The 17,094-nt window shown below is 44.7% G+C and overlaps 1 protein-coding gene across 1 annotated transcript; it reads left to right on the top strand.

Annotated features, from left to right (window-relative positions):
- Positions 1-2,370: 2,370 nt before the first annotated feature.
- LOC102786703 (uncharacterized) lies at positions 2,371-7,084 on the top strand. Its single transcript, XM_087830783.1, has 9 exons — positions 2,371-2,419; positions 2,639-2,743; positions 2,847-3,014; positions 3,135-3,251; positions 3,549-3,725; positions 3,972-4,043; positions 4,146-4,829; positions 4,929-6,008; positions 6,306-7,084. The coding sequence occupies exons 1-9, from the start codon at positions 2,371-2,373 to the stop codon at positions 7,082-7,084; spliced, it is 3,231 nt and encodes a 1,076-aa protein (XP_087686909.1).
- The last annotated feature ends 10,010 nt before the right edge of the window (positions 7,085-17,094 follow it).

Here is a 17,094-nt window from a genome sequence, read left to right as displayed (position 1 = left end):
CCACCCCGGGCAACCGCCCGTGTCGCCCGTATCAAAAACCGCTACTGGGTTTGCGTGCACTTAAGATTAACAACAACAACAAAAAAAAGATCGCCACCACGGCAGACCTGATGGCATTTTCATGCTTCGCAGCATCATTTATTCTTACAATAATCACACGGTTGCTGTAACAGTACATTCAACGGCTGCAGCTCTCCCGCTGGCAGCCGTACACATCACCACCCCCAAACCTACAGCGGCATCGCAGAACACGCCCTGCCACATACCCCCATCGCCCGCTTCACCCCACCCTGCAAGCAGGCGAGGGAATCGGCCCGGACCATCGGTGCCCAGCGACGGGGAAGTGTCCACTCTGGCGGTTGCCCGCGCCTCCAGCGGAAGCCCGGGAGCTGGCCTGATGGCCACCCATATGGCAAGCAGTGGCGGTGCAGGACCCCCGCGCACCTCGCGCACCTCGACCTCCACCATCCACCTTATTTATTGAAAAGTATCGGTATCGGTATCGGCAATACTGGCCCGTATTTACTTGGTATCAGATCGATACCAAAATATGCAGTATCGCACACCATTAACAACCACCGAAACAACTACAAGCACTGCCACAACTATAACCACAGCTGCATCAACATCCATCACCGCAACTATAACTACATCCACTGTGTAGGGCTGCCACAAACGATTATTTTGATAGTCAACTAGTCACCAATTATTTTTATGATTAGTCGACTAATCAGATCATGCATCCATTGGACGTAAAACGTACAGTTTATTGCACCAGCATGCACCTGCTTTTATATGACTATCATTAGCTTACAGCTTTAAGTGTTTAAGGTATGTGCTAACTAAAAATAAAGACAAGATGATAGTTTATTAAATTTTTAATGAAATTTGCAGTTTAATAAACCTAGCCGTCTGCTCCTTGCTATCTAAAATATAACAGGACACCAGAGTATATTCTCGAGGATCTCACACTTCTGATAATCAGTTGTCTGCTTGACGTTTATTCAGCTGTGTAAAAACTATAACTTTAATCACAGCCAAACCGATTTACTCAGGAACAAATAAAACCAAAAAAAGGCAAACAATTACATTTTTAAGTTATCCGAGTGACTTATATATCATGTTTAACCTGAGTAGCGAAAGAGCGGGGATTTGAAAACGATGAAGCCACGAGTCCGCTGTTCTCGCCGGCTCGAGTGACCACTGAACCCCCCGGCTTGCTATCGAGCAGGTGGGTAACAGACGTCTCCAAAAACGTCGGCGCACTTTTGCAAATATGCGATGTCTTGATAAACCAAGCAGATATTTGAGATTTACACAGCTACATTCTCACCAGAAAATATGTTAAAAGTTTATTTTGTGACCCAGAAAGAGTAATAAGACTAATTTTAAAACTTAGCAGCGGCCGCCATTGTTGGCAGCTGAAATTTGGCTGGGCCACGCTATGAATTCTGGGATATGGTGGGCCACGAAGGACACACCGACCCATCCTTCAAATTCGGGGAAATGAAGGACGCATTTGTCGGCCGCATTTGAAGGAGTCGACAAATTGGGACAGCCTTCGTCGCCTGACTGTGACGTAATCGGCCTTCAAATGCGGCCTCCGGAGGATGCAGCCGACGTTTTGGGACACAGCTGCAGACTCACAGGCAGGCACTACAACAGAGGGAACAGAGACGTGGGACCAGGGCAGACACAGACACTGACTGGACACGGGGATATAGCAGACAGGGGATATAGCAGACAGGGGATATAGCAGACAGGGAAGACAGCAACTAAGGATTACACAGAGACATAAACCATAAGACAGAACTCTAACAAAGAAACCAAAGACTAGAAATGATAAATAATATAATAAACTCAAAAAACCCTCAGTGTATAAAATGTGTAGTGAGGGGTTTTACAGCCTTAAAACATCTATAATAATTTTAAAAAATAAAGCTGGCTACTTTGCAGATTTAATCGGTCGCAGGTTGTTTCCAAAACGTAACTCCTGCGATAAATGATGGACCATTGTTAAAGAAGTCCATTTACCATTATCCAAAATCTAAATTGTGTCATTTATGACTAATAAAACAGGACATGAAGTCATTCTCATTTAATGAAAAGTTAACAACGTAAAAGAAAATTTCTGAGCTTGTTTTGATGCATGAATACTTGTTGTTGAATTGAAGAAGAAAGGTGTGGTAAGATGCTTTGACATCATGATTTGACGAAAGAAGACTTGACTGTATGAATGATCATGCTGTAAAAATGTAAACACACCCAAACCTGATGTCACCTGTTCAGTATATAAAGTGCAGTGGTGCTCCTCAGCTTTAGTATCACAGTCCAGGGAAACTAATCTGCAGAACTGACCTGTTCATCACAATGAAGCTGCTGTTTTCTCTGTTTCTTCTCTGGGCACTCTCCACCACAGGTAACTACACTCATTTCACCTGCAGGTAGAAGGGAGTCTAATTTAAAGCTTTAAATCTTTTTTTTTTTTTATCTTACATTGTAATTTTTTTCCAAAGTTAGTGAGTAGTATTGACTCAACTGTAACCTGCTCTAATCCAATATGAACTTTCAAAACATCTCATATTTGCTATATATTTAAATTGTGATGATCATTTCTGTATTTCTCTCCTGATTGCAGCTGGAGCGCTTCTGTGTCAAACCTGCACAGATTTGACGTGTTCAAACACAACGGCAAATACATGCTCCTCATTGGAACCAATGTGTGTTACAGCTACCATTCTAGGTAATGTTTTCTCATATCATATTTAATATTTTCACTAAATTACATCCACTGTGAAGCTATTTGTGTTCCATCAACATTAACAAACTGCACTTTGCCTTTGTAGCTACTTCATCTGGAACTACGACAAAACAAATCTACAAGGCATGTGCAACTTCCTCCCTGTGTCCAGCCGTAACCCCTCAGACATTTTCAGTCAACCTGGGTTTTCAAAGTGCTCTGGCTTCTGCTGAATGCTGCAACACAGATAACTGCAACTCAGCAACTCTACCAAGTAAGTTAAATACTACGCTGCTCATTGAAGACAAAAGAATAATATAAAAAGATAAAGACAATAATCTGATGTTCTAAGGGTCTCTGTTCTGAAATGAAATTATCTTCTTTTCTGTTTCAGATCCTGCTTCTCAGTCAAATAATGGCAGAGAATGCAACTTTTGTGACCCTTCCACTGGTCAGTGCTCCTCCACATTACAGTGTCAGGGAGTGGAGAACAAATGCTTCCAATCAACCAGTGAGTCTTTATGTTGTATCAGTTGTGTCATCGGTTTTCTATCAAAGATAATTTCAAATTCTTTTGTGACACATCTGACATATAAAAGAGCGGAAACTTTTACCCTAATTTATACTAAATGTTATCCTTGGGTGTGAAAGTTACTGTGATAAGATTTAAAATTTCAAGACTGGAAGTCAGACAAACACATTAACGTTTTAAAAAGCTGTTAAGTTGTTTTTTGCTTGAAATATATTAAACTTCCTGGAAAGTAGCCAATTTAAAACATTACCTGAAATTCTTCTTTTTGATCTGCAGTCAGAACCAGCACCAGTCTGTATCCAGGTTACGGCTGCGCATCTGAAAACCTGTGTGCAGCTGCTAAAAGCCTGGGTTCTCTACCTTTCATGGAGAGTGTTGGTACAGTAAAAGGTGTTACCTGTTCTCCAGAACCAACTACGACTGCTGCCCCGACTACAACCACCGCCCCAACTACAACTACAACCACCGCTGCAACTACAACCACCACCACCGCTGAAACTACAACCACCGCCCCAACTACAACCACTTCCCCAACAACAACCACCACCAATGCCCCAACTACAACGACCGCCGCAACAACAACAACTGCTGTAACCACAACCACCGTCCCAGCTACAGCTACAACCAATGTACCAACTACAACCACAACCACCACCGCAACTACAACAACCACCCCAACTACAACCACCGCCCCAACTCCAACGAACGCCGCAACCACCACCATCATCCCAGCTACAACTACAACCACCGCCGCAACTACAACAACCACACCAACTACAACTACAACCACCGCCCCAACTACAACAACCACCGCAACCACAACCACTGTCCCAACTACAACCACTGCCGCAACTACACCCACCACCACACCAACAACTACAACCACCGCCCCAACTACAACAGCCGCCGCAAGTACAACCACCGTCCCAGCTACAGCTACAACCACTGCCGCAACTACAACCAACGTACCAACTACAACCACAACTACCGCTGCAACTACAACAACCACCCCAACTACAACCACCGCCCCAACTACAACAAGCGCCGCAACCACCACCACCCCTGCAACCACAACCACCGTCCCAGCTACAACCACTGCCCCAACAACAACCACCACCAATGCCCCAACTACAACGACCGCCGCAACAACAACAACTGCTGTAACCACAACCACCGTCCCAGCTACAGCTACAACCACTGCCGCAACTACAACCAACGTACCAACTACAACCAACGTACCAACTACAACCACAACAACCACCGCAACTACAACAACCACCCCAACTACAACCACCGCCCCAACTACAACGAACGCCGCAACCACCACCACCGCTGCAACCACAACCACCGTCCCAGCTACAACTACAACCACCGCCGCAACTACAACAACCACCCCAACTACAACTACAACCACCGCCCCAACTACAACGACCGCCGCAACAACAACAACTGCTGTAACCACAACCACCGTCCCAGCTACAGCTACAACCACTGCCGCAACTACAACCAACGTACCAACTACAACCACAACAACCACCGCAACTACAACAACCACCCCAACTACAACTACAACCACCGCCCCAACTACAACAACCGCCGCAACCACAACCACTGTCCCAACTACAACCACCGCAACTACACCCACCACCATACCAACAACTACAACCACCGCCCCAACTACAACAGCCGTCGCAAGTACAACCACCGCTGTAAAAACAACCACTGTCCCAGCTACAGCTACAACCACTGCCGCAACTACAACCAACGTACCAACTACAACCACAACAACCACCGCAACTACAACAACCACCCCAACTACAACCACCGCCCCAACTACAACGAGCGCTGCAATCACCACCACCCCTGCAACCACAACCACCGTCCCAGCTACAACTACAACCACCCCTGCAACCACAACAACCACCCCAACTACAACTACAACCACCGCCGCAACGACAACTACAACCACCGCCCCAACTACAACCACCGCAACTACAACCACCGCAACTACACCCACCACCACACCAACAACTACAACCACCGCCCCAACTACAACAGCCACCGAAAGTACAACCACCGCTGTAAAAACAACCACCGTCCCAGCTACAACTACATCCACCGCCGCAACCACAACCACCGTCCCAACTACAACCACTGCCACAACTACAACCACCACCCCAACTACAACCACCGCCCTAACTACAACCACAACCCCCGCCACAACTCCAACAAACGCTGAAACTACAACCACCGTCCCAGCTACAACTACATCCAGCGCCGCAACCACAACCACAACCACCGCTGCAACTACAACCACAACCACCGCTGCAACTACAACCACCACCCCAACTACAACCACCGTCCCAGCTACAACTACAACCACTGCCGCAACTACAACCACCGTCCCGACTACAACCACCGCCGCAACAACAACTACAACCACCACCCCAACTACAACCACTGCCGCAACTACAACCACAACTACCACTCCAATTACAACCACCACCCAAACTACAACCACCGTCCCAGCTACAACCACCGTCCCACCTACAACTACAACCACCGCCGCAACCACAACCCCAACCACCGCTGCAACTACAACCACAACCACCGCTGCAACTACAACCACCACCCCAACTACAACCACCGTCCCAGCTACAACTACAACCACTGTCGCAACTACAACCACCGCCCCAACAACAACTACAACCACCGCCTCAACTACAACCACCGCCGCAACTACAACCACCACCCCAACTACAACTAGTACTACGACAACCACCACCCCAGCGACAACCACCACCCCAACGACAACCACTACAACTACAACCACCGCTCCAACGACAACCACTACAACTACAACCACAGTCCCAACTACAACCAGTACAACTACAACCACCGCCTCAACTATAACCACCACCCCAACTACAGCTATATCCAGTATCCCAACTACAACAACCACCTCAACAACAAGCACCCCAACTACAACCTCCGCCTCAACAACAACTACCATTGCAACTACAACCACTACACCAACTACAACCACCACCCCAATTACAACCACCACCTCAACAACAACAACCACCGCTCAAACATCAACCACCACCCCAACAACAACCACCGCTCCAACAACAACCACTGCACCAACTACAACCACCACTTCAACTACAACCACCGGCCAAACTACAACCACTGCCCCAACTGCAGCTACATCCACCACCCCAGCTACAACATCTGCCTCAACAGCAACCACCACCCCAACTACAACCACCACAATGACAACCATCACCCCACCTATAACCACGGCTACAACTACAAAAACTATTCCAACTACTACCACCGCCTCAACAACAACCACCACCCCGGCTACTACCACTACAACTCCATCCACTACCCCAACTATAACCACCGCCCCAACTACAGCTACATCCAGTACCCCAACTACAACATCTGCCTCAAAAACAACCACCACCACAACTACAACCGTCACCCCAACTACAACCACAGCTACAACTACAACCACTACACCAACTACAACCACGGCTACAACTACAACCACTACACCAATTACAACCACGACTCCAACTACACCCACTGCCTCAACTACCACAACCACTGCCCCAACTACAACCACTAAAAGTACAAACACTGCCCCAACTACAACCACTACAATTACAACCACTACCCCAACTACAACTTCAGCTGCAGGATCAAGTACAACTACTGCCTCCACAACCAAAAGTGATGCTTGTTCCATCAGACTGGGAATGATCCATCTGCTGCTTGGACTCCTTCTCTTTACCTTTCATTGAAGTCCAAATAACACAAAAACAAACAAAAAAACATATGATGCAAGACTCACAAACCTTTTCGAGATTTGAGTTGTTTACAAATCACTGTTAAACTGAAGTCCATGAAAAAAGGTAATAGAGTATTGTTGAAGCAGACTTGGAATAAGTATGTAAGACTCATTTGTTTGTTGGCATAGACAATTGTGTCAGTTCAATATTTAATATTATTTAGAATATTTATTTTAAATATGCATTATATGCATGTTGTTTTCCATGTATGTAAATGTCTGGATTTTAGTTTGGGTGATACAAAGAAGTCCTTCTAATAATAGCAATGTTTTTAATAGCATGTTTTGTAAATAAAAGAAAGAAGCACAATTATATTTATTTATTGTTTATTTGTTTCCCTTTGTCCCTTTGATTTTCTAAATTTCTCTCTCTCCTTAATCTGCTGTATATTACTTGTGATCAAGATACAATGAAGTGTTTCAAGGCCATTTCCTAAATCTGCTGTGTGACCCACGGGTCACACATGTATACCAGTCGGTTAAAATGGGTTTCATTTTAATACAAAATAAAAGTAAAGGTGTAACAGCGGCACCTGAAAACAATTAAAAGCTTTACTTGATTAAGTACAATAAAAACGATAAAAATATATGATTGCCCGTGAGACAGGATAAGTGATGTGTGTTAAAAACAAATCAACATATCACACACGTTAAAAGGGATGGCAACTCACACTGAACCCCAACTGGGCAAAACACTATAAAAAGACAAATCTTCAGTGCCATCTTCACTCAGGCTCACCGCGGTGCATGCAAAAAGCAGCAAGAAAAAAAAGGGATTGGTTGCCACGCAGCACCTTCACTGTCTGCAACAATATATATATAAAAAAGGGTAAAACACTAAAAGAAAATATCTGCGGTGCCTACTGATACAGAAAAATAAAACCCAAACAAAATTGACAGCCGCAGCCGCCACAATATGTCAGATTACACCAGGTTAAGACAAATTAAAATACACCGCTGTATCGGGTCCTCGGCCCGCAGCAGCTCTGTACTCTGTAAATAAAAGCAGGAGATCACTTATGCTAGACAGTAAAACGCAGCGGGAGTATCTCTCCAATTATTTTGCTTTCATTACCTATCCACAAATTCGCGTCACACTAGAGCAGGGCGATATGACCAAAAATATTTATCACGAGATACATTTGAGAATTTGAATAACGATATAACTGACGATATAATTGACACTAGACAAAATACTTTACAACTCCACAATTTTATTAGTGCAAAAAAACCCATCAATGTATTTTCACTTAAACAAGCAGCTGTTTTTTTGCGTTAAAGTTATATAAAAATGTAACATTGCAAATGCAAATTCCTTGCTGACAGTTTAACCAAAAGGCATTTCCAGTGGACATATCCTCAGCATAACCGTGTATAATATCCACAAAACCTAAAAAGAGCTTATGCACACGCAATACGGTAATATTATGTTGAAGCCGGTACGTATCACTCCGCGAGGCTCCTGCCTACGATAGCCGTAATGCTCCGACAATCCATCAAGTGGTGCAGGTTTGTAGCTTAGCAAAGTCGTACTAAAACATCAGTCAGTAAACACAACCAGAATTCAAACATAAGGCACACGGGATTATAGATATATATTTCTAGATTTATATTTCAGAAAAATCAAAGGATTGATTTTAAGTGTGCCATATTTTCCAAAAAATACGGTAATAAGGACGGTCCGCTAGCAGGATAATTAAATAAGGTGGTCAGGTCTGTTCAGAAGTGCAGATTTGGACAAGAAATTTATAATTTAGTGATGACACATTGTTATAACGGGTTTATATGTTATGCTAAATCTAGTTATGTCAAAGTGCCTAAAGGGGAACATTACTGTGTGCAAAGTGAGTGGCTTTTAACAAGATTTTCTGTGTATTTAGCAGGTGAAATTATATCAGTTGACCTCGGACTCTCAGGACACTGTGGAATCTGAGGCCAACCACTGAGATATGATGTGGGGAAAATGAACAGAGGGAGTGATTTTAAATCTGATTTCAGACTATGTAAGTATTAATTAAACCAAGAGTAGGGCAAAACCTTTGTGGCCCTGAAGTTTTAATCTCCACAACATATCGATAGATTAATAAGCCAAATTTTTCTGTGTTTAAGATCTTTGGGGTTGTTGTTTGAGTGATGGGTGGATTCTGTCAGTTAGGTTTGGGTTGTTTTCTTATTTTAATAGTGGGAGTTTTATTAAACGTGGACATGTCTAGAATTGGGCCCTTCAAAATTGTAACAGTGCACTTAGAGAAAACCTGTCAGGTGATTATGTTTTGATGAGCTAATAATCAGCTCTCTTTTTCTCAGGCTTACTTTGAAACAAAGTGCAATTGAATGATTATTGTTATGTGTTGCCTTGAATTCGGCTATGCTGTCTGTTAGACAGTTTTTCTTTATTGTTGTTTTTGTATTTGTTTGTAGTGAATGCTACTGGAATGTATGGATTAAGCTACGTAGCCAAGATGGTTAATAATTTAACTGTTGTACATTTGTGACTGATGATGATGATGATGATGATGATGATGATGATGATAATTCATGATTTGCATTGTTGCATAGAACTGCAGAAAAATGTATTTGATTACCGGTAAACTGAATTGAACTTGATGTGCTAATGGACATTTTTCTGGCCTACAGGTCAGGGTTTTTTTTCCCCTTGAATTGATCTTCTTCATATTGAAGTGGCTAGTCGTTAGGACCCTTCTGTTTCTCTCTCCCCCCCCCCCCCCCCCCCCCTTTCCCCCCAGTTTGCAGTCTTTTAAGGAATTCCTTAAAAAAAGTGAACTTTAAAAAAGAAACTTTAAAAAAAGGACCAAACGGACTCTGAACAGAAGGACTCTTGCACAGAAAAAAATCACGGCATTAATTTATTAATTAATTGTGGGCATTTATTTATGTGGTGTGTTGTATTAATTATTTTGTTCCATTTCCCCCATTTATTCAATATATATTTTTGGTACAAGATATTGCAGTCTTTGGTCTCGTCATTCACACCATCTAGGCTCCATAAAGAACTAGAAGAAGTAAACTCACACATTGCAATAAAACTAGCCCTTAAATAACTCTGCGTTACACATGCTTTTGCAGAGAAAATAGGACCTGCAGCCAGAAAGTGAAACTAAGCAGAGTCTTTGATCGAAACTTATAGTGTGTGTGATGTCTAGATGGAGTATATAAATATAATTAGGCTTCCTGTTTGTGCTTCAGACTTTGGCTGGCGTGTCTGTGTGCCTGCTCAGGTCTCCATATTCCGGAATATGTAAAATTAAAGATAATTTTTTTGAGTAAAAGACCACTTTGACCCTATCTTTTTTGGGCGTAAAGAATCCAAAAGAACTGGATTTAATGCCAATTCCCTATTCACCTCATTGACCCACGGGCACATCATTAGCAACACTTTGCCAAGAATTCACCTGTTGACCTTATAAATAAACACTGTAAAACGTACGAGCCGTCCCTGTTGTGGTTCTCTGCGTTTAAGTCCAGTTTAGCTATCGGCCTTTAGCCATTATGACATCCTCATACTAGAAGAGGGGGTTTTTGTTGATCATCTGCTGATAGCTAATATTGCTCCTAATACTTTGGTAGCCATTTGAAACCCTTGGTGTAAATGAGCTAACAGACCTGAACTTCCATTGTCAGCATAGAGAAATCCCCCTTTTTTGGTTGTATTTTTTTAAACTAATTTAAAGTGCACCTGATTTATTAATTATGTGTTAATATCTATAATAAACAATAAACAGAGGCAGTAAGGTCTCTGCTATGATCATTAGGTTTAACATAGTAAGCAGTAAAATAAACTATTTTTTTCTAAAGATTTATTTATTGCTTTTCCAAAAGTATTTTAAACAATGAAAACAAAAAAATAAAACAAAGGCGGAAATTAATAAAAATTGAGTATGTAATAATAATGTATGCTCATTGTATATGAACAGTGTGCAAAAACACATAGATATAGATATACACACTCGCCCATGTAGATACACTCATATATAGAATAGAATAGAATAGAATTCAACTTTATTGTCATTGCACATGCACAGGTACAGGGCAACGAAATGCAGTTTGCATCCATCCAGAAGTGCTTTAGTGATATAGATATATTACAATATATATTTGCAATAATATAGATATGTAAGTATATTACAGAAATGGGTCTATTATGGTATGTTATAATGTACACGGTATGAAGTATGTTGTGAATATTCTATAACTATAAGTATGTACAGGCTGTAGTGAGAACAAGCTATGTACAGGCTATGAACAGGATATAAATATGAAAAACTATACAGAAATCTGAGATATACAGTTATACAGAAATGTGAACTATGCAAGTTATAAACAGTTGTAGGATTAAAATTTATCGTATGTACAGAATGATTATTTACACAGAGCTATACAGTAGTGCAGTTAAGATAAGTGAGATATGTGGATAATTTCTACAGAGGCTATATAAAGTGCTAGTGGTTGTGAGTGGTGGTTCAGTCCATGTTATTATTGTGTGTTTGAGGGTACGGTTGTCCATTGTGTGTGTGTGCGTAGGTGGTTGTGGGTGTGTGTATGTCCAGTCCATGAGTTTAGTGTGGGTCAGATGTCAGGAGGCAGAGTTCAGGAGTCTGACAGCTGTGGGGAAGAAGCTGTTCCGGTACCTGGTGGTCTTAGTCCGGAGGCTCCTGTAGCGCCTCCCAGAGGGCAGGAGGGTGAAGAGTCCATGTGATGGGTGACTGGGGTCTTTGATGATTTTCCCAGCCCTTTTCAGACACCGCTTCCTGTAGATGTCTTTTATGGCAGGAAGTGGTGCTCCGGCGATGCGCTGGGCAGTTTTCACGACCCTCTGCAACGCCTTCTGGTCTGAGGCAGAGCAGTTCCCGTACCAGACTGTTATACAGTTGGTCAGGATGCTCTCGATGGTGCAGCGATAGAAGTTCACCAGGATGTCTGAGGACAGGTGGTTCTTCCTCAGAGTCCTCAAGAAGAAGAGGCGCTGGTGAGCCTTCTTGACCAGCTTGGAGCAGTTGGTCGTCCAGATGAGATCCTCGGAGATGTGGACTCCCAGGAACTTGAAGCTGCTCACACGCTCCACAGCCGTCCCCTTAATGTGGATGGGTGGATGTGGGTCAGCATTCCTCCTGTAGTCCACGATGAGCTCCTTGGTCTTCTCGGTGTTAAGCAGCAGGTTGTTTCTGTCGCACCACTCAGCCAGACGATCCGCCTCCTCCCTGTAGGTGGCCTCATCGTTGTCACTGATGAGGCCAATCACCGTGGTGTCATCTGCAAACTTAATGATGGTCTTGGAACCATCAGCAGGTCTGCAGTCGTGGGTGAAGAGGGAGTAGAGGAAAGGGCTCATCACACAACCTTGTGGTACACCGGTGTTCATTGTGATTGTAGATGAGCAGCGGTTATCCAGCCGGACATGTTGGGGGCGGTTGGTCAGGAAGTCCAGTAACCATTTGCAGATGAGGGAACTGATGCCCAGGTCTGTCAGTTTCCTGATGAGTTGTGAGGGGTGGCTTGTATTGAATGCTGAACCGAAGTCTATAAACAGCATTCTGGCATATGTGTTGTTGTTCTATATTGTTACAAACCAAAAAGAGAAAAGCAAAAAAACAACCCACCACACAAAAACAAGGGACCAGACAGTGCTCAAAGAAAAGTTATAACACAGTGAGACAATAGGTTTAAGTTTGTTACTCCAGGGCTTTGGGCTGGAGTTTTATTCCAAGTGTTTCAAGTTAGTTAGAGAGGCATCCGACCAGAGATGGGCAGCAACGCGTTTGTTGTAGTTGTAATTAGATTACCGTTTCTTTCCCGTAAACACGCTGCATTACTGTGTTACTAAAACCGTGATTTTTTTTTATGAGTGTCTCATGGCAATGACATAAGCGAGTGCGACATTCATGGCACCGACAGGCCAAGTGGAATGCGGCTTGGGTATGGCTGAAGCAAAAACTCGGGTGTGGGAGGAGTTCGGAGAGGCCATGGAAAAAGACTTTCGGACTGCCTCGAAGAGATTCTGGCAAACCGTCAGGTGTCTCAGGAGGGGCCAGCGGTGCTCTACCTGCACTGTGTATAGTGCTGGCGGAGCGCTGCTGACTTCCACTGAGAAAATTGTCGGGCGGTGGAAGGAATACTTTGAGGACCTAATTAATCCCACTGACACATCTTCAGAGGAGGAAGCAGAGTCTGGGGATGACGGGGATGACCCGATAATTTCCGGGGGCGAGGTCACTGAGGCAGTTAAACAACTCCTTGGTGGCAGAGTCACTGGTGTGGATGAAGTCCACCCCGAGTTCCTGAAGGCTCTGGACGTTGTATGCTGTCCTGGTTGACACGCCTCTACAATGTTGCGTGGGGATCAGGGGCAGTACCCCTGGACTGGCAGACCGGGGTGGTGGTGCCCATCTTTAAGAAGGGGGACCGGAGGGTCTGTTCCAACTACAGGGGGATCACACTCCTCAGCCTCTGTGGGAAAGTCTATGCCAGGGTGCTGGAATGAAGAGTTCATCCGCTAGTCGAACCTCAGATACAGGAGGATCAATGCAGTTTTCGTCCTGGTCGCGGAACAGTGGACCAGCTCTTTATCTTCTCAAGGATACTTGAGGCTGCATGGGAGTTTCCCCAACCAGTCTATATGTGTTTTGTGGACTTGGAGAAGGCATTCGACCGTGTCCCTCGGGGTGTCCTGTGGGAGGTGTTGCGGGAGTATGGGGTGTCTGGCCCATTGCTACGGGCCATTCGATCCCTGTACAACCATTGCAAGAGCTTGGGTCGCATTGCCGGCAATAAGTCGGACTTGTTCCCAGTGGGTGATGGGCTCCGCCAGGGCTGCCCTTTGTCACTGATTCTGTTCATAGGTTTTATGGACAGATTTCTAGGCTATTTCTTGGCTTCATAGAGTGATGGCCTCCAGCTCTCACCGGAACGATTCGCAGCCGAGTGTAAAGCAGCGGGAATGAGGATCAGCGCCTCCAAATCTGAGGCCATGGTTCTCAGCCGGAAGAGGATAAAGAGCCCACTCCGGGTCGGGGATGAGTTCCTGGCCCAAGTGGAGGAGTTCAAGTATCTCGGGGTCTTGTTCGCAAGTGATGGGAGAAGGGAGCCGGAGATCGACAGACAATTGGTGCTGCGGCCGCAGTGATGCGGACACTGCACCGGTCTGTTGTGGTGAAGAGGGAGCTGAGTGTTAAAGCGAAGCTCTCAATTTACCGGTCGATCTATGTCCCTACCCTCATCTATGGCCACGAGCTGTGGGTAGTGACCGAAAGAATGAGATCGCGGATACAAGCGGCAGAAATGAGCTTCCTACGAAGGGTGGCTGGGCTCTCCCTTAGAGATAGGGTGAGAAGTTCAGCCATCCGGAAGAGGGGCTCAGAGTAGAGCCGCTGCTCCTCCACATCGAAAGGAGCCAGTTGAGGTGGTTCAGGCATCTGACAAGGATGCCTCCTGGGCGCCTCCTCGGTGAGGTTTTCCGGGCATGTGCCACCGGGAGGAGGCCCCGGGGCAGACCCAAGACACGATGGAGAGATTATATCTCTCGGCTGGCCTGGGAGAGCCTTGGTGTTCCCCCGGATAAGCTGGAGGAGGTGGCTGGGGAGAGGGAGGTCTGGGCTTCTCTGCTTAGGCTGCTGCCCCCTCAACCCGGCCCCAGATAAAGTGGAAGAAGATGGATGGATGGATGGATATTTCAGTGCTTTTTTTCCCCTGAGATGTCATACACTTCAGATTCTAGCCAAACATTTTACCTTTCCAAGGATAGTAGGCGGGCCCAGGTACATATGTTCTTTTAGAGCAGAGCTACAGATTAAAAATGCCCAAGGAAAAGCGGTCAATAGTCTGGCTGTACTTCACAGCAAAAGATGCAAACTCAGCAGTCTGCAACAAGTGCTTTTAGGTGATACTGTGCAAAGGAGGTAACACCTCGAATCTGATAAAACTCCTGGCGACGCATAGCGGGTTTTTTTAAAGCCAAGAAATGCACGGTACCTACGACGGGTGTGGTGCCTGTTATCGGACCTGGAGTTAGCAACATCCCCCAAGAACCCGAAGAGTAGAGTCCTGGCCCTAGCCCTGCCAGTGTAGCAGAAATGATGACGGATGATGATGGCAGCAGGATCCGTTCTTCTCTGCGTGAGTAGCTTAATGTTGTTCGTGTGTAATTTATGTTGTGTACGCTAACCACGTTATTAAATTGATGCATGTAAGGTGAACTAGCAAACACCGTCATAGTTACATGTGGCTGTCATCATGTTTGATGGCAGATACTTCCTTCACCCTGGCCAAAAAGGCAAAAATGACCAAAGAAAAAATGGAAAACAGCTAAACATGAGAAGTTTTAGGACAAAGTTTGTGTGTTTTCCATTGTTTAAGCACTACTTCCAGCCAAGACCAGCTATAGGGCATATATGATACCATATATGCCCTATACCTGAAGAAAAGGCTAACATTGTTATCTTTTTACAAAAAAAAACAGCTAAACATGAGAGGTTTTTGGACAAAGTTTGTGTTCTCCATTCTTTAACCCTTTAAAGTCGGTCGGAGCAGGCACACTCCGTTTTGCGTAACTATTTTTAAATCCCCGTAGAACCGGAACTACGTAAAATGTAGTTTTTTACTTGTAGGCCTTAAAAGCATATACTGGTGTTTTTAAAAGTCATATTTGACTTTATGCCTCTCTGTATAGTTTCTAGGATGCTTAGAACTCAAATTGCACTGCTTTAAATAGTTTATTTTGATGCACATGCTGTTTTCTTTGCAAATTTGCATTATTTTCTGCAGTATATAAAAATTGGTGTATCTGAAAAATAAAACTATGAAGACACTCAAAATAAATTCTTCAACTTTGCTAATACAAGTTTCTGCTGAGGTAAACCTCTCTGAAAATGCCCCAATTGCGGTTTTTATTTCTTGGTTTGTGTCACGGTTTGTGGAGACAGACCGTGCGGAGGTGTGTGTGGTGGACCCAGGTGCAAACACAAGTGAGGAGACGGGAGTGAACTTAAACAAAAAGTGAGCCTTTTATTGTGGCTGATGAACACCAATAAAACAAATGCGTGGGGACTGGAGGACAGGAGACTGAACTGCAGGGGACTGGAGGACAGGAGACTGAACTGCAGGTAAGTGAACCGACTGGATTGGAAGCTGAACAGCAGGCGAGTGAACTGACTGGACTGGAAGCTGAACAGGAGGCAAGTGAACTGACTGGACTGGCAAAGCTAATAGCTGAGAAGAGGTGGGTGAGGCTAGGGAGCTAGGCACTGGTGGTGTGAGTCTCAGGTGACTCAGGGGGCCCCCGAGAGCGAGGCGAGTCCCCTGGAAAATGTGCAGATAATCGGGGGTGAGCCACGGCTCTCCCTGGAGCTCCTTCTCTCTTTCTTTTTATTCCTCGGGCATCCAGAGGCGGCACCGGAACTCAGTAGTCATTTTCACAAAACCTTTATTTATCTTCATTCATCTTTATTTAAGCATGCATCTTCTAGAAGGGGAGATGTGCCAGGCCAGTGTCCCTCTGCAGAGCTTCCACTCCTTTGTTTGTTACAGTCAGCTTTATAGAAGTGACCCCATCATAAAACCCCCATGGTGTGTTGGCAAACTCTGTGTTTGTGTGTGTGCGCGAGCACGTGAGTGCCTGTGTGTGCGCGTACCCGTATGTCTATGTAAGTGACGTAAGTGAATGTGCGCGCGTACCTGTGTGTATGTGTGAGTGCACGCCAGTGAGTGTGAATGTGGATGTGTGAGTGTAACAGTTTAAGTACTGTGTGTGTGTGTGTGTGTGTGTCTCTGCGTACGTGACTTCCTGACGGCCATAAAAGTAATCTCACCCAAGCTACACCAAATTCCTCTACACAACATAGAAAACAGAATTAACATATTACAAACACTGATACCCCCACTCTGCATCCACTGGGCCATTAGCCTCTTGTTGTCTTACACGTACAGATACTGATGTGGAGAGTCTCCTGC

Source organism: Neolamprologus brichardi, chromosome 17 (genome assembly GCF_056152115.1).
Source record: "Neolamprologus brichardi isolate AB-2024 chromosome 17, ASM5615211v1, whole genome shotgun sequence".
NCBI lineage: Eukaryota > Metazoa > Chordata > Actinopteri > Cichliformes > Cichlidae > Neolamprologus > Neolamprologus brichardi.
The sequence above is the reverse complement of the archived record's forward strand: the minus strand, read 5'-3'. Positions and strand labels throughout refer to the sequence as shown.

Excerpts from the sequence above, each read along its gene's own strand:
- LOC102786703 (XM_087830783.1), top strand. The coding sequence starts at position 2,371 with ATGAAGCTGCTGTTTTCTCTGTTTCTTCTCTGGGCACTCTCCACCACA. Across the intron at positions 2,420-2,638 it reads CTGGGCACTCTCCACCACAG|CTGGAGCGCTTCTGTGTCAA; the intron begins GTAACTACACTC and ends TCCTGATTGCAG. Across the intron at positions 4,830-4,928 it reads CGCAACTACAACAACCACCC|CAACTACAACCACCGCCCCA; the intron begins CAACTACAACTA and ends CCACCATACCAA.